Genomic DNA, 22,323 nt, shown 5'->3' on the forward strand with positions numbered 1-22,323 from the left:
ATAAAAAATTCTTTCCAGTAGCACCTTAGAGACCAACTAAGTTTGTTCTTGGTATGAGCTTTCGTGTGCATGCACACTTCTTCAGACTTCTTCACACTTAGTTGGTCTCTAAGGTGCTACTGGAAAGAATTTTTTATTTTGTTTTGACTATGGCAGACCAACACGGCTACCCACCTATCTCTGCATGAGTTCCTGCTATGGTGTTCCTAACTTCCCTACATGAAGCCTGCTGCATTGGGGAAGGAAGCAGGCAGCTCTGCCCTGGGTCTGCAAGGGGCATGGCTGAAGTAACCCCACCATTATAGAACTTTAGACACTTGGTGAAGGGATGGCATCTTGAAAAGGCACTTGGATAACAAATTAAATTTCTTTGCTGAACTCTGTGCTTATTTTGTAGTTTTTGGAATTGTTACATTCATCTTTAGCTTTACATTAACATTTTGACTGTGATTTAATTCTGTGTGTGCGTGTCTTGTCACCTGTTTTATATTGGTCAGCAGCTGATTTGCAGGTGCCTTGAGTACCCCTGGAAACAGAGAAACTCAGATATATAATAAGCTAGACACGAAATGGCTCCTTAAACCAGTGTTACAGTCACCAAAAAGGAAAGTCACCAAAAAGTTGCCATTTCTAGGCGATGCAGCTTGAAAATTGTATTTTTCAATGCAGCTTTTTGGTTCCTGAAATTCCTTCCGATTGTGCAGATAAAATATAAGGAATAGAATTCTAAAGGATGTGTTGCTAGCGTGCATTCTGGCCCAAGAATCCCCAGGCACGCACATCCAGTTGGTGAAGATGTCAGGTGCCATCCTGGCACCTCAGCATCTTCACTTGGTTGTAAGTGGCCAATAGCCAGGTGCAAAATGCACCTGGCGGATTTAAAATGCCTCCTGGAAAAATGTAAGAACATAGGAAGAGCTTGATAGATCCAGCCAATGGTCCATCTAGTTCAGTATCCTCTTCGCAAAGTGGCCAAACAGATTCCTATCTAGGGAACCCGCAAGCGGGATTTTGAGAACAAGATCAACTCTCCCCACTTGTGGCTTCTGGCAACTGGTATCCTACTAGTTCCTTTGCAGCAGATAACCCTCTCCTCCTTGTGAGTTTTGTCTAATCCTCTTTTAAAAGCTGTTTCGGGCTGGGGACCATGTTTGCCGCCTCCCGCGGGAAGCTGTTCCACAGTTTAACTCTGCGCTGTGTGAAGTTAAGACTTTCTTTTCTCTGCCTTCTCCCAACATTCAACTTCTCTAGAGTTCTAGTGTTACGGGAGAAGGCAAAAAACCTCCCTCTATCGCAGTGGTTCCCAAACTTTTTTTGGCCAAGCCCCACCTAGGCATCTCTAAAATCCCATGGCATTTAATTCTTATTGTTCAAAAAGTGAACTCCTATTCATGTGGACGAAACCTAAAATGCCATTAACTTGGTCTAAACAAGCTTCCAAATTGACTCCCCCCTTTAAAAATAAAATTGCCCCCCTGTGCGGCGTGTGCCGTAAATTATTTGGGAACCATTCTAGTGTTACGCGAGAATACAAAAAACCTCCCTCTATCGCAGTGGTTCCCAAACTTTTTTTGGCCAAGCCCCACCTAGGCATCTCTAAAATCCCATGACATTTAATTCTTATTGTTCAAAAAGTGAACTCCTATTCACGTGGACGAAGCCTAAAATGCCATTAACTTGGTCTAAACAAGCTTCCAAATGGACACCCCCCACCTTTAAAAATCAAATTGCCTTCCTGTGCGGCGTGTGCCGTAAGTTGGGAACCACGGCTCTATCCACTTTCTCCATGCCGTGCATCATTTTATAAGTTGCTCTTAATTGTTTTTAACGCTGTAACATACTCTGGGACTTCGGGTTATAATACACTTCTATCAGGTCGCATCTTACTCTCTTTGGAGGTGGGATAAAAAATTTTTATTTTTTAAATTAAAAGTTCAACGAACTCGTCTGATGCAGAAGCGCCAGAATATAGTATTGGCCCCTGTAGCTTCTGGGCATTAAAGTCCGAGTTCGGAAGAAGCGCAACAAGTCTATTACAGCGCTTTCCCCCGACCTGCACATGTGTCCCGCGGAACCCTCCATCCCCAATCCAACCCCACCGCTCCCCGCCTCACCGGGCTCCAAGTTATTATGCTGTCGTTCCGAGCATCCTCCAAGATATCCCACAGCTTCATCAGGAAGGGGGGCAGCTGCGGGGTTGCGGGACCTGCAGAGACCCCCGCGGCAGCCGCGGCAGGAGCAGCTTGCGCCTTCCTCATGGTACCTGTAGAGCGGCTGCTGTTCCCGAGAGGCATGCTAGAGGGAATCCCTTTGCTGGCAAGAGAGATGGGGCGGTCGCATTAGTTTAACTTCGCTTGAAGGGGGCAGGGCCTCGCGCTCGGCCGCCCATTGGCTTCCCCTGGAGCGAAGGCGACACAAACACGCACACACGTGCTGGAAGAGCGGTCCAGCTATTCAGAAAAAGAGGAGTTCAGAGGCAGGGGCGGGGCGTCACAGCCGTATGTGCGCCAAAAGCGGTGCATCGGGAGCGGTGCATCCTTTTCCCTTTCACGTATTAATTTATTTCGAAGAATTTATACGCAAAAAAACCCGACCTCAATGTATTTTACAAAATAATAATAAAGCAATTGGATTAACAACAACAAAATTAAAACTTTCAAACGTTAAAATAACATATCTGAACAACCTGGACATAGCCAAGAGGAGGAGATGCCCCCCCCCAAGTAAAACTACATACTTAATTGACCGAGGTTCCGCTCCCCACAGCATGAAGCCTGTCCCCCAACATAAATCCTGACAGTGCTAAACATGCTAAACAATAAATACTTTTAGCAGGTGCCGAAAAGAGAATGCTGAAAGATATCAACAGGCAGGGAGTTCCAGAGTGCAGGCAACACCACACAGAAAGATCAATTTCTCGCAAATGCAAATGTAACAGCGCTAGTTCTGCTGATCGAAGCAGTGAAGTGGACAACATGCATGCGGTAAGGCAATTTTGTATATTATTTAATTAATATAAGCATGCTGAACATTTGTGTTGTTGTTGTTTTGGAATCAAGTGGAAAATAAATAAAAAAGATAATACAGTATATTGTAGGTTCTTCACTGTATATGCACGATGAAACCACTCTCTTTCCTTTTGCTCTTAGCTTGGAATGCTGGGAGTTTTGTTTCAGTTTGTTGTGTGTGTGTGTGGTTTTTTTTTAAAGCTGTGGTTTTGCTCAGACCATCCCTGCCCATTTTCGGCTCTGCCAGCTGCTGCCTGCTGTCCAACCAGATTAATTCATTTATCTACTGCATTTATATATACTGTACCAGCTTTCCTCCAAGAACCAAAAGGTGGCACGCACATTCACACTCCAATTCTAGGTATGCTCTTCAAACATATTTGGGAATGTAAAAACAGAGGAAGATCCCTGCTAGATCAAGCCAATGGCCCTTCTGATCCAGCATTCACTTTTCCCACTGGCAAATCCCATACCTGTGAAAAACCCTCAAGCAAAACCTGAGCGCCAGAGCAACTCTCCCCTACTGTAGTTCCCCCAGCAATTCAGAAGTATGGCTGCCTCCAACTGTGGAGGCAGAGCTGGTATAGCATGACCCTACAAAATTTCAGTTCCCCAGTTTACTCCATTTTGGTCAATTTCTACTTTCTTATCACACAGTTAATTCCGAACAACATATTACCATTTGTTTTTCCACCCTGCCATAAAGCAATATCCAGTCATAACTGACCTGGGAGTGACAAGCTACACAAGCAGCTTGCCCTTGCCATCTAAAGCTTGAAAATTAAACAAATGTAGGCGGCATACAGATATGCTAATGACACTGAACTGACCAATGTAGGGCTCTTCCACAGCATGTATACCTTGCTCAGCAGCCAATCAGCTTGCAAAGTACAGGTATTTATTCTATTTAGTGCATTCCCAAAGCATTGCATGTTCCAGATAGGCCAGTGGCTTGGGCCCAGGGATCAGCTGGTTTTTATGGCCTAGACTTTGCCCCCTCTTGGCGTCTGTAACTATCATATAGCTTCTTTGGAGATTCAGGAAGAAAATGTTCGGGGAACACTTCTGAAGCCCTTCCCATGGTCTCAGCTTCTAACCAGCTCTTCTCCTGTATCAAAGTAAGGGATTTGTGAACTTATTTAATTGAATACTTTGTTAGCAAGGGGGAGGTTGCTGAGGCCGCAATCCTAGGCAGACTTACTTGAGTGTAAATTCTGCTTGGACTTACTTCTTAGGAAGCGTGCAAATTGCACATGTACAAGTGGGTCACATCTCTCAATGGGACATGACGTATGATGTGGGGAGGATAAGGAGGTGAATTATATCTGAAGCAGGTGACTTCTAAGACGGTCTTCTTCGCTATCCTGGTCTGCCTCCAGTTTTTTGGGGGCTACTTAGGGTGGGAGCAATAGTTCAGGACACCTGGAATGCACTAGATAATAGGCAGAAATTGTGGCAAGCTTTCAGTACTTCCTGAAGATTCACTTATTTAAACAGGATTTCACTTGCTCATAAGATTAATAACACCGCTCTGTTTTATTATTTGTTGCAATTTAATTTAATGTTTTATTGATGGATACTCTGTTTTTGCTGATGTATTTCTTTGTATTTTTGATTATAACTTTGTATGTACGTTTGCCTATAATTTTCTTTTATGGTCTTAACTGTATTTTAAGTAGACCACTTAGGGTTTTTGTTTATCAAGCAGTATTTAAAGACTGGGATCATCTTCTTCATAGTTTCTGGACGTCTAAAGTGTTTTGCAGTCTCTGCCACTGAAAAGAGGCAAACAACAGAGCTATTATTAATAATGCCATGTCCTTCACCTTAAGATCCTAGGATGTGTTGCTTAGTGCTGCCATACGTCCTGAAATTTTGGAAGAACTTCTCCAGAAAACAGCTCAACGACTTTCGAGTCCCAATTGTCACTTTTTGAAATATGGCAACCCTAGTGTTTCTGCATTAAAACACAATATTAAAAACAACTTAGTCATAAAAACAAGTTGGGTCTCAAAACACACATGCATACAATAGTTTTCTTGTATGTTGATGTCCTTGCATCTCGTTACTGGATGCTTAGCAACCCATGGTGAAAGACGTGTATGTTGTCCTATTATAAAGGTAGCAGACCAAGGTAATTCAACATGCTGAGTTAGGGAACAGCTTTTGTTCAAGGGTGAGCAACATGTCAGAGGTTAAGGCTGCAACTCTGTGCACACTTACTTGGGAATAAGGCCCACTGAACAGGGTGGAATCTATACTTAGGGGTGCTTTTCATAGGACTGGCACTGTGGAAGTATATATGAGCAAGGGATCTATGCAAGTTTGATTGATCCATAATAAAGTTCAGTGGTCAGTGTGCTTGCTCACAAATGGCACACAGCTCAAAATATACTTACGGTAGGCTAGAATTAATTTTCAGTTCTGGAACCAAGTCCCAAGTTCTGGAACCAAGTCCAAATCCTGCCACCTCTAGCCAGCATGGCCAAATTCAAATAAAATTTCAAAATAAAATTTTCAATTTTTTTTTCCAAAAAAAAATTGTTCCTTGGTAATTTGTCACACCCTCCATTATGGAACCCGGGGTGGCCCACCCCACCCCCTTGCTATGCCCCTGCCCACCTGAGGCCTTACAGTCTAAAAGAGCAGCACATACAAGGGGAAAGGGATGGGGGGGGGGGAACTGGACAATGATTACACATTAAAAATAATTTTCAAATCCATAGGGCCACTCAGGTCCTCCTCAGAGTGGAAGTCATTGGCTCATAGAGTCCAGCATCCTATTTTCACAGTGGCCAAACATATAGGATTCAAGCGCAGGGGCTACTGCATTCGGCTCAACAACTGAAAAAAGCTCTATAACTTTGGCTAAAAAGTTGGCTGGTAGTCATCAATAGCCCTCTCCTACATAAAAATAAATAACAGCAGGTTAACTTCAAATGTACCTCTGCTCTTGTTGCTGGTAAAGGTAAAGGGACCCCTGACCATTAGGTCCAGTCATGGACGACTCTGGGATTGCGGCGCTCATCTTGCTTTACTGGCCAAGGGAGCCAGTAACTAAAAATATGAAACCAGGCAACTGATTATTGTTGAGGGGTTTTAACCTTCACGCTATAGGCATGCAAACAAATGTTTTCGTTTCATTCCATATAATTATTTTTGCCAGCAACAAAATAAAATAAAATTGTTAGCAGGCTTTAGTCATATTTGGAATGGGCTACTGCTTTGAATTGGGCACTGAGAGTCTATCCCGGACTTCCCTAACTTGGTACCCTTTTTTTTGGCAGGCTGATAAGTCCATCCAAAGGCAGGCAGGGCCAGAGTTTGGCTGCTGCCCAGGTGAAGGCCCCAACTTTGAAGCATTTATAGCCCATTTGGGATCAGAGGAACCAAAGGGCTGTGTAGGACATGTTGGTGATGGAACCTGGGAAGACAATGCAGACTTTTGTTCCAATCTTCACCCTCGCATGGTCCCCCATGAAGGGTGATGGTTGTGTGTAGACTAGGAGGACTGAAGTCTGAATCCTAGCTGATTCAGTTCCATCAACCCCTGCTCCACCATCAAAGAGAAGGAGTCCTTGAAGCTGTATGTCATCTTGACATTATCTGGCACTTAATTAAATGGACAGTAGTGGTGTGGATTACCTGTACATGCCGAGAACATCACCTAATCTTCATTCGCCCACACGTACCATCTGTTGGAAAATAAAATCAGCAGATTTATATGGCCTTGTACTGTCTCCTGCCTTTCTTTCTTATGGAAAGTCCGTTGCTTAGCAGCAGAGAGCAGGAGTTGAATGTGGAAGGTTCTAGGTTCAGTCCCCCAGTGTTTCCAGGTGGGGCTAGAAAACAGGCCATGTCAGAAAGCATGCAGGGGTGCTGTCCATCAGCAAGGCCAGTACCAAACTGGTTGGACTCATGGCCTGAGTCACTATAAGCCAGTCTTCTCTGTTCCTACTTCACTTGTGCTAATATTTTATTTTTATTTCCTCCCTTTTTGAAGATCTCGACACCTGAACTGACCTTCCAAGAACTGATATGTTGTCTTGTAAACAAACATGGCACACTGCATTCCACCTCCACCTCCTTGTTCATGTCTTGGCCGAAGGTGCCACCAGAGTCTACTACCTGGGCATCCGTGAAGTGGACTGGAACTATGCTCCCTTGGGGAAGAACACCATCACAGGACAAAGCATAGCAAATGATCTGTGAGCTTCATTTCTTGGTTTACTAGGTCCTGGCTTAATAACTTAGTTAACTCTAGCCACTTCAGAGTCGCATATTAAAAAAAAAAAGGAAGATAATACATTCTTGATTTATATCTGGTCTTGGTTGGTTTAATGGTTAATGCCACGTTACCTAAGAAACAGGAGAATCACCAAGCTTCAGAAGTGTGACATACAAAATACTAGTTACAGGTAGGTAGCCGTTTTGGTCTGCCATAGTCAAAACAAAATAATAAAAAAAAAAATTCTTCCAGTAGTACCTTAGAGACCAACTAAGTTTGTTCTTGGTATGAACTTTCGTGTGCATGCACACTTCTTCAGATACACAAAAGCTCATACCAAGAACAAACTTAGTTGGTCTCTAAGGTGCTACTGGAAGAATTTTTTTATATATACAAAATACCAGGATGTGTTTAACCTATGACTCTTCAGATGTTGGATGCAATTCCCATCATCCCTGATGGTTGGCCATGCTGGCTGGGGCTGATAGGAGCTGGAGTCCAAGATGTCTGGAAGGTCCCAGGTTGAGAAAGGCTGGTCAAGCCTATGTACCCAAATAACCTGAAGGTGATAGGGAATCAGTCATGTATTGCAGCCATAATGAGGCAGCTGTAAGTTCTGCTATGGTGCCTTATCGGCAATGCTGCCTCTCTCTCACACACACATGCACAAGCAGGAATTTCTGTGTGTGGCACTGATGCCACTGCCATTGCATTTAAGAGCTGATGTATTCACCAGGTTGTGAACTGGGGGACAATTCCTTCTGTCCAATGTTCACCAGCAGGTTGGGTTTCCCTGTTTGAAAAGTGGGTGCTGAAACTCCATGGGAGAGTTATTGACAGCAGTCATTGTGACATTCTCTAGCCCAGATGTTCCTAAACCTTTTTGGGTCCCAACCTCTTGGTTCCATAAACTCATCCCTAGTGCCCCCTACCCTTCCTTATAAAAAGCATCATTCATAATAGTGGCTTGTACAACGGTTTAATTTTTTCTATTTTTTTATTCAAAACAGTAATAAATAATTGCATTTATTCAAAATCTGATTAAAACTATTCAATTTAATTATTTCAACAAAATTGACTAACTTGATCCAGTGATACCAGCTTTTCAAAGTCTGATAGACATTTATAGCTCCAACACCCCCCTTGCCATCCCCATGCCTTTTTGTCACCCTCAGGGAACCCCCATCCCGGGATTGCTCACTTTGGGAGACACTGGTCTAGCCCAGAAATAACCTTCCTGAAGCCATCTGTGAAAATATGAAAGGAAATTAACACACTGGTGTTTCTCCCCAAAGGCAATATAATTCTGGATTCCCCCCCCCCAGTTTTTTCAGTTCCCTTATTTTTATATTAAAAAATATCAATTCAAGCATTTGCACAGCTGGTTCAAGGGGTACTCTGCTGGCTGGAGTTGATAGAAGTTGGGAGTCCAACATCTGGAAGTATGAATGAGTTGTACATGTCCAACCACTCTTCAGGTACATGTATGTTTTAGATGGCTTAGAGAAGCCTAGTGGAGAATGGCTGCACTTCTGAACATTGGTATACAGGACTTTTGGCTGGTGTGGATTGTTATGCAATGGGGGGAGAGAAATTGTATCCATTAGAATTCAATTTTCTGTATCAGTGAAAGATACACGAGATTGCCTTTCCCACGGGGAAAACAATGGTTTCACCTCTGTCCTCTCCCCACTTGTCTGGAATCATCATAAACACCCCACCCCACCCCACCCTCTGCATCCAATACTCTCCATAGTCTGACATTCATTCATTCATTCATTTTATTTGTATCCTGCTTTTACACACCACACACACACACCCCATGCTCAAAGTGGCTTGCAACAAAGAAACAGATGCATTTCGAACAAGCACTGCAAAAACAACAATAATCTAGCAAAACAATAGCAAATATAATAACATACCGAAAAACCATATTCTAATACTATACATATAACAAGATTCCTTAAACAGCATGCATCATCCGATAGCAAGAATAACAAGGTAGCTTTACACTTTCACCTTAGTCCTAATAAACACCCCTCCCATGATGTTGCTCACAGCCCATCTCCTGCAGCAGTTTCCAAGGGCAAAGGGTGGGGTAGCTGGAAACACCCCTCCCAAGATGTTGCTGTGCACATTAATGGCTGTGCACCTCTCACCGTCAAATAGAGATAAAAAGCACGTCACTGATTGGCTGGACTTAGGACTCCCACTGGTTGCTTTAACTTTGATAAAAGGGCCCACATAGTTACCTGCCAGAGCAGAATTCTTGCCAAGGGGTATGTGACCCATAATCTGATGTAGTAAAGCACAGTTGAGTTTCTTAAGTGGAACAAGAACATGCTCAGGATTCATTAAACCAATGGTTTAGTTCCATTAATTGCACATTTATTTGAAACCCAATTAAAACTTTTTAGTTTGATTGATTCAACAAAACTGATAAACTTGATCCAGTGATGCCAACTTTTCAAAGTCTGATATCCATTTCCACCTCCATTGCCTCCCTGCCAGCTTCTTGCCTCTTAGCATCCAGCTAGGAATCCCCACCCCACCCCCACCCCCACCCCCACCCCCGGGGAAGGTACCATCCACTTTGGGAATCGCTGTACTAAACCTGCTTTTAGAAGTGTGTGAGATGTTTTTAATGTATTTCTTTCCCCTCTTGGTTTTAATGTATCTATGTGGGGGGTTTTGGTTGGGTGGTTGTAAGCCACTCTGGGTTGCTCTGGGCAAGATAAAATGACTAATAAACAAACAAAAAACACATTTTCTTCTCTCTGCCTTGCCTTAAAAACAATCAGCTGTGCATACAGATAGCAGGAGAGAAACTCAATGGGATGTTTTAGCATCAGGACATATGGACATTGCTACCAATATTGTTATTGTTGTTCCCCCTTCCTTTTCAGGACAGCCTCTAGATTCCTCCAGCCTGCCAAGAACAGAATTGGCAGCATCTACAGGAAATCTGTGTATAAGCAATACTTAGATGCGACATACACATCAGAAATACCCAAACCCCCCTGGCTGGGATTCCTTGGGCCCATCATACGAGCAGAAGTGGGTGACACCATCATTGTACACCTGAAGAATTTCGGCAGGCGACCATTCACCATTCACCCTCATGGTGTCTTCTACAAGAAGGACTCAGAAGGTAAATATTTTTATAAAGGGCAGTATATAAATTGAATAAATAATAATAAACAAGTTTCCTTTCACCTCTGCTTTCATGGATGTTTCTACATGGGTTGGCATGTTGCATATGATGCTTTTATTTATTTATCTATATGTTTATTTGTTGTATTTATACTCCACCTTTTTTTTCCAGGGAGCTCAAAGTGTACATGGGATGCAATAACTGGCCCAAGGTGATCCAGTGAGCTTTTGGGCCAAGTGGGATTTGAGCTGTGGTCTCCTAAGTCCTAGTCAGACACTCTAACCCGGGGTCCCCAAACTAAGGCCTGGGGGCCGGATGTGGCCCAATCGCCTTCTCAATCTAGCCCGCGGACAGTCCGGGAATCAGCGTGTTTTTACATGAGTAGAATGTGTCCTTTTATTTAAAATGCATCTCTGGGTTATTTGTGGGGCCTGCCTGATGTTCTAACACGAGTAGAATGTGTGCTTTTATTTAAAATGCATCTCTGGGTTATTTGTGGGGCATAGGAATTCGTTCATATTCTTTTCAAAATATAGTCCAGCCTCCCACAAGGTCTGAGGGACAGTGAACTGGCCCCCTGCTGAAAAAAGTTTGCTGACCCCTGCTCTAACCCCTGGCTCGCCAATCATTGGACAATTTAAAAGCAATTCATGTTTGGGTGTTAAGTTTGAGAGGCTGCTGTCCAAATGGAAGCTCTCAAAGTATACTGTTATAGGTTGGAGCATTAATGCTGTGAGCCCCTCCATTCCATGCTCAGATTGTATATATGTGTAAATAAAAACATATATCCTAACAACACCACAGTCTCAGTTTATTTTCATTCCAATGGAACTGAACCCTGGGTAAGTACTGGCACCCCTGCAGTCTCTTGAAACTCAGGAGTTGGGGGTTGTGGGCAACAATACAATCCATGGAAGATTAGGCTGCCAGTGACTTCTAGCCATGATGGCTGTGCTCTGAATGCCAGTTGCTGGAAACCACCAAAGTGGAGGGTGCTACTGCACTTGAATCCTGCTTGTGAGTTTCCCAGAAGAGGTGTCTGATCAGCCACTGTGAGATGCTGGACTAGATAGGCCACTGGCCAGATCCAGCAGGCTCTTCTCAAGGCTAATGCAACTGCATTAAATGGAAATTGTACTGAATGGATACTACAATTTCTCATTTTTTCCAGGATCCCTCTACCCTGATGAGTCCTCTTCCCAAGACCTTAAGAAGGATGATGCCATCCCACCGGGCAGGAACCACACATATACCTGGACTGTTCCTGAGGATCATGGCCCAACAGATGATGACCCAGCCTGTTTAACATGGATCTATCATTCTCATGTTGATGCAGCAAAAGACATTGCCACTGGCTTAATTGGGCCACTGCTGATATGTAGAGAAGGTAAGGCTGCCCTTGGGAAAAGATTGCTTAGTTTCATAGCTTATTTTTGAAATTATATCACAAACAGTGCAATAGGCCACAAGTACATGTCCCGAATTGTTCTTCAGTTCAGGTTTAAATTGACTTAAACGAGCTTCTAGACCAGGGATGTCCAACCAGTAGATCATGATCTACCGTTAGATCCCTGGCTGATCTTGGTAGATCGCAGGATCCTTATCGTGTACAAAAAAGTTATGGGGGGGAGTAAAAAAAAACCTCTGTGCAATCCTCCCCCCCAAAAAGCTCAACAACTCTGGGCACCTCACTCCTAAAAAAAAGCTCAACAAATCTGGGCAATCCACCCACCCCCACATGCCTCTCATCCCTCCAATGACAAAAGGGTAGATCCCTGCAAGTTTTTTTTTTAATATTGGGAGTAGATCACAGTCTCTTGTGAGTTGGACACGCCTGTTCTAGACCATATTCAGCCTGGGAGTTTAAATGAAAGAAAGAGGACAGGGGTTGTAACATGTCATTTGCAGAACTGGAAATGAAAGAGGCAAGGCCCAAAGGCCTTGTTTTAAGATAAATATATATAATCCGTTGTTATATTTTCTTGTTTGGGTGTTATTGGGTTTTGGACTCCTACAGAGGTGGCAAGATATCAGGGTTCAGCCACAGTTCCATTTGCCCTGCCACTTTCCTCCAGTTAGAGTGGCCAACACCACTCTAACCATTACATCACGCTGGCTCTCAACTGAATGTGATTTAAATGTATGAAGTGGATTTGCACCATATGGTGGCACTTGCCTCCTGGAGGAGGGATGCTGCTCACCACTGTGTGAAGCCACCAGCCCCACAGTTCTTCACCAGACTTGCTCTGGGAGCAGAAGTGTGTTCCCTCAGGGCTAAGAGAGGTGGGTTTTCTTGAAAGTAGGAAGAAATCCAGCATGCTCCCCCTACAGCATCAGGACTCCTGGCTCCTTCCATTCACTCCTATCTTCTCCTGGCCCAGGGACTCTGAAGAGTGTTTCTCAAAGGCGGCATGACGTGGACCTTGATTTCTTTCTGATGTTCAGCGTGGTTGACGAGAATGAGAGCTGGCACCTGGATCAAAACATTGCCTCCTTCTGCGGAGATCCAAGTGCTGTTGATGAGGAAGATGAGGGGTTCAGGGAGAGCAACAAGATGCATGGTGGGTGCAGTTGGGCAGGACCCTTCCTTGACCTCTGTTTATATTCAGGTAGGGACAGCTGTAGCACACTCTCTCTGGATCAAATAAACTCAGAGATCATAAAGAACAGAGATGTATTAACTTCAGGGCTGTCAAACACTGAAAGAATTACAACTGATTAAAATGACTGACTGACTGACTGATTGTTTGCCCTTAACCCTAAGTTCCCAAGGCATGTTACAACATTGAAACAACACTGAAAACAGTTTGAAACAACTTGCATTCATAAAAATAAAGTGACTCCTAAAAAATATGCACCTCAGGTGTCAGGTAAAGAGGTGTGTTTTCAACATCCTATGGAAGTTGTATAGCAAAGTGCCAGGGGAGCCTCTGTGAGGACGGAGTCCTGCAGCTTACAAGGCCCCCTCCCCCTGGGATACCCCTCCCCAAGCCTCTGAGAGTGGAGGAATGTGTTAGTCACTTCACGTGACTTGACAGTAGGGAACACAATACAAGGGTGGCAAGTGGGATCTCTCACTATCCTTAGCAACTGTATCTTGTCCACAGGTTTGCCACTGGAGCACCAGTGAATGAACATCATCTGGACAGGCCATTCTGATAACCTTCCACCCTAGCCTCCTCAGCCACAGCTTTCGTCCTTTCACATGTAGAACTAGCTTTCTCATATGGGTACTGCCATAGGGAAACCCATGCCTAATACTTTATGAAAGCAAATGTGAGCCTGGGAATGCTGTACTGGGAAACAATACAACCCAAGCCACTCAGTTACACAACTTCACAGGAGTTACACAGCCATTGAAAGCAAAATTGGCGAGCCACAATGTGACTCCAAATTGCAAAACAGAAGGAAAATGAAGCAAATCTTCATTTATATTGGAGCATTACAAAAAAAAAAGTAGACAGAAGGTCTTTAAATTATGTGCACATTAACAGGATACATTGAACCTGTGGACTTCTGTCTGCTTTAATCAAACCTCTGCTGTTGTTTGAAACCACCATTTTAAACTGCCCTTCTGTTTTTCTCCCCTCTCCCACCCTGACCTTATGCAAATACAGGATTGTGACGAGGCACTGTAAATTCTCCAGTTGCACAGTAACAGCCTTACATTTTTATGAATATAGGATGCTACATATATGTACACCCACACACTGATACTAAACCCCCTTTTCACGTTAACATCTTCTTGATCTCTATTTCTGCAGCAATTAATGGTTACGTGTTTGGGAACCTCCCCGAGATGACCATGTGTGCTGGGGATCATGTGTCATGGCATCTTTTTGGGATGGGCAATGAGATCGATATCCACACCGTCTTCTTCCACGGACAGACCCTGATTGTCCGGGGCCACAGGACTGACGTGGCCAGCCTCTTCCCAGCCACTTTTGTGGCAGCAGAAATGATCCCTCGCCACATTGGGAAATGGCTGTTGGACTGTGAGGTCCATGATCACCTGCAAGGTAAGGCAGTCTCCCAGACCGAGTTCCCCTTGCAATTGTCATCACTAGTTCTTTGCTGAATTCCCTGCCCATGGCAACAGAAAGTGGGCATATGGCTGGCTGGATCAGCATTTCCTTTTTCACAGATGATGTAAATAGGCCAGCCATCCCTGGAATTCTCCAGATGTTTTGGACTATAGCTCTCATCACCAGATAGCGATGGAGGCTGTGATGTCCACCATTCTAGATGGCTTTTAAAGTGGATTGGACAAATTCAGGGAGGAGGAGAGGGCTATTGATAGCTGAGAGGATGGCTATGCTCTGCCTCTGTGGTTGGAGGCAGTAAATGCTTATGAAGACCACCAGTTGCTGGAAACCACAGGAAGAGAGAGGGCTCTTGTACTTGAATCCTGCTTGCAGGCTTCCTGTAGGCATCTGGCTGGCCACACTGAGAACAGAATGCTAGACTAGGTGAGCCACTGGCCTGATCCAGCAGGCTTTTTTTATTAAAAAAATTACATTCTTAAACATAGGACTCCAGCTCAACTAAACTGCAGCCATGGCTGAGACACCATATTAGCTTCTGCTCAACCATGTACTTCAGAACTCCACTTCGAATTCCTGAACTGTGTAATGTGTAACCTGATCTAGGTATATGCCATGCAGTAGTTTTTGGGAATCATACCTTCAGGGATAATTAAGCGGAGAGGGCTCATCCACACTTACCTTTCATCCTGTGTTTTCTGGGCACTTTTTAAAGTGCCACGTCCAAGCACCTTTTTTAACTTTTTAACTTATTTTGCCCTGGCATTTTCCCCAAGAAAACCTGCTCTTTATCAGAGCAATTGAGTTTTTTGCAGATTTGCTGTTTGCTCTGATTCTTTTGTAAAGAGTGGGTTTTCCTGGAGAAAGTGCAGGACAAAAAAGGGGGGGCTCAAACGCAGCACTTTAAAACATGGACCTGTGTCTAGAGAAGGTAAGTTTTAAGTGCTGTGTGGGTGTGGGAGCCAAGATAGGAATATATGTGTGATACCAGCAATCACTAAGGGTACAAGGATGGATTTTTCATACAGGACCAAGCTTGAAAGCTGCATATCTCTTACTACACGTGAACAAATTGAGAAAAATTGGTCTCTAATAACTATGATTAAGCTAATCTACCACAAAAGAATATATGTAAACCAGCCTATGGTGGGAAAAATTAGTAATGTTTTGGAACAGTAAGTTTAATGGTAGCGTTCCACCTAATGCTGCTTTCGACCTGCTGTAACATTATGAGTACAGCATGTTTGCATCTTGCACAGGGGTTATGTTCCAGGGGTGGCGTGCATATGCAAAAATGTCTATGCTCGAACCACCCCCTTGGAACGGCCCCTGCATGAACAATCTTACCTTCTAGAGCTGGTGCACCAAATGGACATTGCCCCACAAGCAAGGCAGGGAATGTTTAAGCTTTCTGCCTTGCTAACTGTGTTCTAGGAGTCTCTTCCGGGATCTTGTGGGGCCATCCGAGTTCCCACAAGGTCTCCCAAGAGTATCCCTGAACCCCTGAGACCAGCAGGCAAGCCTGAGAGGTTAGAAGCTCTTTTTGCACTAGGAAAGCACAGCTCAAAAGGAGCGTTTAAGCTTTCTGCCTTGAATACATTTAATTTGCACAGTTTCAACCAGCCTGGGTTCAACCTTTTAAGAATGAAATTGTGCATGTTGATCACTCTCAAGATGTGATCATATTGTATTCCCTTGTGTATATATACTATAAAAAAATTTTTTTTAAGTGAAATAGAGTTTGGAAGTTGCATCTGTGGTGGGGAACAGGATCACTCCCAACCTGTAGGCTGTTTTGACAAGCAGGCCAGGCTGAGTGTGTTGTGCTCTGTTGTGCTTCCTACAGCTGGGATGGAGGCTCTCTATGAAGTCAGGAATTGCTCCTATCAGAATTCAGAGCCTGCCCTGAAAGGGAAACTTCGCAAATACTACATAGCGGCAAAGGAAGTTCAGTGGAATTACGGACCCTCAGGATTAGACCTGGGCACTGGGGAAAGCCTGCTGCAGCCAAACAGGTAAGGGGGCTTTTATTTGTGGATTTCCTGCTCTGCTTGAGAATGCATTTACACTGTGCTGAAAGGGGGTCCCCATCGCATAGGAGACTTTAACTTTTCAACAGAGTAACTAAACCTGCACTTTTCAAGATGCTACAGTGTGGCACATTGCCCCAAGAAACCAAAATATTTTTGAACCAAGCTTATTTGTACAGTGGCACCTCGGGTTACAGACACTTCAGGTTACAGACACTTCAAGTTACAGACTCCGCTAACCCAGAAATAACTAAATAAAAATGATGGTGATAATACCCCAAACCCCTAATACCCCAAACCCCTAATCATGGGAATTGTAGTCTTCTATCTCTTTTAATTTCCTGTGTCCCAAGGTAGAGGAGCCTTTTGGATCAGGCCAGTGGCCCTTCTAGTCCAGCATACTACAGTGGTACCTCTGGTTACGTACTTAATTCATTCCGGAGGTCCGTTCTTAACCTGAAACTGTTCTTAACCTGAAGCACCACTTTAGCTAATGGGGGCCTCCCGCTGCCGCTGCGCCGCCAGAGCACGATTTCTGTTCTTATCCTGAAGCAAAGTTCTTAACCTGAAGCGTTATTTCTGGGTTAGTGGAGTCTGTAACCTGAAGCGTATGTAACCTGAGGTACCACCGTATTCTGACCAGATGCCCCAAAGGGAAACCTGCAGGCAGGACCTGAGCACAAGATCACTTTCTCCCCTTCTGTGGTTTCCAGCAACTGGGATTCAGGAGCATAGCAGCCTCCAACTGAAAGCAGAGCATAGTCATCCTGCCTGGTAGCTATCAGTTGTACTGTGTGAAGAAGTCCTTATCTGTCCTGAGTCTCCCAATATTCTTCTTCACTGGATGTCAGCCAGTTCTAGTGTTAAATTGTGAGAGAGGGATAAAAACTTATCTCTCTTCACTTTCCACAGGCCATGCATAATTTTATAATCTTCTATCATGTCACCTCTTACCTGGCCCAGATGCTGCAACCTTTCTGCATTGTAGACCTGGGTATAGTGTTTTTTTTTAATGAAATAATGGGATGGATTGTGCTTCCTTGGGAAACAAAACACTAGGTAAAAGGTAAAGGTACATGTTTACAAAACAACAGCTCTGCCTCCTTGCCAGTAGTGGGGCTGCTCTGCAGTTGCTTTTTTGGTGGTGTTTTATGATTACTGAACAGTTGCGCTTTCTCATCTCATCTGCCAGCTGCCCATTATCTGGGCTTCTTCATTTAAAGCTGGGGGTTCTGAATGAGCCTCCCTACCTCAATCTTGATTTTGGTGAGAGCTACTTCTCTTAATTGTCTTGCTTTTGGATCACTGGGTACACACAGTGTTCTGTCAACACCACCCAAAGTCACCTTGATTTCAGCTACTTATAAACAGCACGATCACATCTAACGCGCATTTAACTCGCACCATTTCAACCACACACAGCTGGCTAAAATTTAGCCACTGGCTAAAATGCCACAATTTAAATGCAAGCAAGGCAGAGAGCTATAAAGCTCTTTTAGCACCAGGTTTTCCCTTCACAAAGAGAGTTTTCAGCTCTCTGCCTTGCTTAGGCAGCCGCCCACTGATTCTTGCAAGATCTCACAGGGCCTGATTCAGCAGGCTTTTCTTACGTTCTTATGACATTATCCACCTCTGGCATGAGCTGACTAGCAAAGGGGAAATGCTCCCTACTTCCTAGGAACCCAACTTTCATGGGGTCAAACTATTGGTCCATCTAATTTAGGGCTTGTCCACACCTCTGTTTGCCCAGCTGCTTTCCCCTGGAGAAATCCAGTCTTTAGCACTAAATTAGAACAAACAGCACTTGGGTTTTCTGTGGATTGCCTTTTATTCCAATTTAGTGCTGAAGAACAGATTTTCCAGGGGAAAGCAGCAAAGCAAAGGCAAAACCTCTTGGACCTGTGGCTAGAAAGTGCAGGACAAGCAGAAAATCATTCAGACTCATGCTTTCTTGGCAAGGGACAAGCGGAAGTGTGGATGAGTGGTTGGCAGGAGAGGCTTTCTATCATCTCAGAGGTGGGTCGTTGTTGTCTGCCCCCCCTCCCGGCCCACCTGGAGATGCTGGTTGAACCTGGGGCTTTCTGTTTGCTAAGGAGATGCTCTGCTACTGAGCCTCTCTGGCCCTTCTCCCCAAAGACAATTAGCTGGATTTTTTGTCAGCCCAGCTGCACTATCAGCCTTTATATGTGACACATAAACACCCTTCCCACTTTCCCAAAAAGACAGCGTTAACGATGAAAACTGTCTTCTTTTGCCAAGTCTCTTGCATAGTTCAGCATGAAAGCTACTGTGGACCTTGGCTGATGCAGCTGGATTTGCAGAAGCATCAACAAAAGCTGCAAAAGCTGAAGATTTGGTTGTTGTTGCATCCTAGAATCACATGTTTGCTTCTTTGTGTTTAGTTTTTCAGAGCAGTTTTTCAAGCAGAATTCCACTAGGATTGGGGGAACATACTGGAAGGTCCAATACACTGAATACATGGATGGAACTTTTCAGGTGGAGAAGGGGCGGACAAAAGAAGAAAAGCATCTTGGAATACTTGGTAATACATCAAAATTAACTTTCCTGCCCAGCCAGATATATGGGCTATGACTTGTTATGTTTTGAGAGGCACGGTGGGAAGTTTTATCTATTTATCTGGAAGATTTGTATCTCACTCTTTCTGTCCTAACAGAGACACTCAATGCTGCTCACATCAACTATAAATGTTTTATGATCTGGGAAACAGGTATAGTCATTCAAAAGCCAGTGCAGTGTTACAAAAACCTAAAAACAAGAGCAGCCCCAAAGATGAAATGCCTACTAGGAAAAAAAAATGGTATTCACAAGGCAGTGGAAAACCACCAAGGACGAATCAGCCAACCCTCCCTAGGCAGGCAGAGTCCAACAATCTGGGGACAATCACATTTTGTTGCAAACAAAATCCAGTTTTTCTGTGTGCACGATTGACTATCAATACACTGTTGAAGGATCTAGACCAAGCCCTCTGCTACCTTCTGTGAGATGTTGCAGTCCAGGATACCGATTCAGGAACACGACTTCAGGAACAGTAACTTGAGTTGTAGTTGTCTTTATTATATACAGCAGGATAAAGAGCAACTTTCTCCAAGTTACTATATACACTATATGCACAGTTTCTATACACAGCTCTCTCATCTGACACACACCAACTATCTCCAAAAACTACCCAACAACAACCTTGCAGAGTCATGCTGCTTATCTAGGAACTTTCATCCAATCACAGCATGTTGCTAGGCTTAGGCAAACAGCCTTGTCACGTGCACCAGCCAATTTGGCTGCCTGACAGCTTCTCAATTGCTTCTTCACAGCTGTCTTTAATTACAAACTTTAACATACACACTACTTTTTAATCTTAGATTATTCATATGCATTCTGCTAGTTCCTGTCCACACAGCAATAGATAGTATCTGATACAATGTTTTCTGGCCCCCACCCTCAGTCATTATTCTCCTGTTTTCTACTACCTTTGCCTGTTCTGGGCATGCATGGAGGTATTTCTGCACCTGTGCACGAACACCTTTAACAAACAAACAAACAAACAAAACCAGAAATGTGCAAGTGGAAAACAGCAAATGTTACCAGCTCCTAGTTACCATACTTCACTACAGGCAAAATGTAGATGGCAATGGCTACTAACTAAGATGGTTTTAAAAGAAGATTAGACAAACTCATGGAGGAGAAGACAGCTATCAATGTCTACTAGCCATGATGGCTATGCTCTGCCTCCATGGCCAGATACAGTAAATGCTTCTGCCTCCTTTGCTGGAAGCCACAGGAGGGAAGAGTACTCTTGCCCCAGGTTCTGCTTGCAGTTTTCCCAAAAGAGGCTTCTGGTTGATCACTGTGAGAACAGGATGCTGGACTAGGTGGGCCGTTGGCCTGATCCAGTAGGCTCTGCTTATGTTATTATGGAGACCTGTGCTATTATTTTGGGACACACGTTTCCTTTTTTGCTTTTTAATAGACAGCAGGGGTCAGCAAGGTTTATCTTGCCTGGGCCGGATCGGTCCCACGGAGATCCCTCTGTGGGCTACATCACGTGTGTGCCCACAATTTTCGGCGTCTGCGTAAACACGATTTTCGGTGCCACAGAAGCAAGTCACCACACCGTGCTGCGCCGGTTTAGCACGGCACTCAAGCTGGCGGCTCGGTTTGTGGGTGGCTTGTGGGCCGGTCAAACTACCTCTGTGGGCCGCTTCTGGCCCATGGGCCTTAGATTGCTGACCCCTTATATAGAGCTCTTGCACAATACTGATATTTACCTATGCCAGAATTCTCGTAAATAGGTGCTTTCTGTATGCAGTGTTCAGTGGAAATAAGGCATGCTCATGCTGTTTGAAAACAAAATGGCTTGCAGAAGGGGCAAACTTTAGTTGTGCTTTAGTTGTGATTCCTGAATTGCAGGGGGTTGTACTAGGTCCCTTCCAGCTCTACAATTCTATGACCTATGATTCCTCTCTTTCTCCCTGCAGGACCAGTGATCAAAGCTGAAGTCGGAGATACTATCCAGGTTACGTTTGCAAACAAAGCCTCTTGGCCTTTTAGCATTCAGCCCCATGGTGCGTTTTATGAAAAGGAATGGGAAGGAACTGCTTACCAGGATGGTTAGTTCTTACATGCACATTTTCATTTTAGCAACAGCTGTTTAAAAACGGTGCTCTTCACTTGCTTAGCAAGACCAGGATATATCTCTTGGGGTGAAAAAGTAGAGATTGTTTTCAGTTATTTCAGAAAGAGCAGGTTTCACAATGCTTTTAATACAAGAGCTCCCTATGAGAAAGGGTTGCAGTGTTGGAGCTTTCCAGTTTGGAGTGAGGTATCATTCAGACTTCCTTTTTGTGCCACATATTTTAGGATCAGGTCTCTGCTTTAAAGCTCCATGTCTGACACTTTCCCCCCTGGTGCTTTCCCCGTGAAAATCTGCTCTTTACTGCTGAATCTGAACAAACAGCCATTTGGATTTTCCACAGGATTCTGTTTGCTCCGATTCAGCATTAAAGAGCAGGTCTTTCTGTGGAAAGCAGCAGAGCATATTTTTAAAAAATGTTTTGACACTGACTTTTAAAGTGTGGACATCTGCCTGGAAAGCATGAGGCTTGATAAGTGTGGATGAGCCCTAAGAGATGGCATGATAGAAGTCGGCATAATTGTGCATGGCATTTCGGAGAAAGTGGATGGAGGAAAGTTGACACATAGGGCTCATTCATGCTCCCACTTGTCCCATGTGTAGAAAGTATGAGACCGAGTGGTTTTCCTCTTGTCCTGTGCTTTCTAGGCATGCGGCCGAGTGACCTGCAATGTTCTAGTGTCACTGCCACTGAATAACAGTTGCTGGGAACCAGATGAGGAAACCTTTTTCAGCTAGAGTTTCCAAGGGACCTGGCTCAAAATGGGAAGAAGCCCACGAGCAGGATCAAAGCACAAGTGCAGTATTCTCCCCTCCTGCGGTTTCTAGCAGCTGGCATTCAGAAGCATTGGAGGCAGAGCATGGCTATCCAGCCTAGGAGCCATCAATAGCTCCCCTGCCCATTTTTGCCTCCAGCCCCACCCACCACTGATACGTGGCTCCTGGAAACCTGATTGGAAGAGAATGCAGCCCTCAAGCTGGGGGAGGGAGCAAGGCCCACTCAGAGCATGGGGTCTGAGAGCTCAGGGGTTTCTCTTTCTCCACCCCACCCCATTGTGTTCTTGTTGCAAGCTGCGCTTACAGCTTGGTTATGAAGTGGGGGAAATGAGCCAAACCACAAAAATTAAGAAGACACAATGCCACGAAAAGGTGGACAAAAGAACAACTCAATTTGTCAAGGGATTGGAGAACTCTTCCTAAGAGTGGGTGTGA

General features: G+C 44.2%; 2 protein-coding genes across 4 annotated transcripts in view; one reads left to right on the top strand and one right to left on the bottom strand.

The window, feature by feature from the left end:
• LOC117040366 (heat shock factor protein 3-like) overlaps positions 1 to 2,218 on the bottom strand; it is a 48,857-nt gene extending 46,639 nt beyond the window's left edge. The window contains exon 1 of the mRNA XM_033138093.1: positions 2,115 to 2,218. Coding sequence (XP_032993984.1) covers positions 2,115 to 2,174 — 60 coding nt within the window. The 5' untranslated portion in view covers positions 2,175 to 2,218. The remainder of the gene's footprint in view (positions 1 to 2,114) is intronic.
• Positions 2,219 to 3,985: 1,767 nt separating this feature from the next.
• HEPH (hephaestin) overlaps positions 3,986 to 22,323 on the top strand; it is a 47,195-nt gene continuing 28,857 nt past the window's right edge. For all 3 annotated transcript variants that reach the window (XM_033137857.1, XM_033137859.1, XM_033137858.1), the window contains exons 1-9: positions 3,986 to 4,126; positions 7,012 to 7,216; positions 10,143 to 10,387; positions 11,562 to 11,777; positions 12,772 to 12,951; positions 14,155 to 14,409; positions 16,280 to 16,448; positions 18,866 to 19,005; positions 20,957 to 21,088. In XM_033137857.1, the coding sequence (XP_032993748.1) occupies positions 7,047 to 7,216; positions 10,143 to 10,387; positions 11,562 to 11,777; positions 12,772 to 12,951; positions 14,155 to 14,409; positions 16,280 to 16,448; positions 18,866 to 19,005; positions 20,957 to 21,088 (1,507 nt within the window). In that variant the 5' untranslated portion in view covers positions 3,986 to 4,126; positions 7,012 to 7,046. The remainder of the gene's footprint in view (positions 4,127 to 7,011; positions 7,217 to 10,142; positions 10,388 to 11,561; positions 11,778 to 12,771; positions 12,952 to 14,154; positions 14,410 to 16,279; positions 16,449 to 18,865; positions 19,006 to 20,956; positions 21,089 to 22,323) is intronic.

This window comes from Lacerta agilis, chromosome Z (genome assembly GCF_009819535.1).
Source record: "Lacerta agilis isolate rLacAgi1 chromosome Z, rLacAgi1.pri, whole genome shotgun sequence".
In the NCBI taxonomy this organism is placed as follows: Eukaryota; Metazoa; Chordata; class Lepidosauria; order Squamata; family Lacertidae; genus Lacerta; species Lacerta agilis.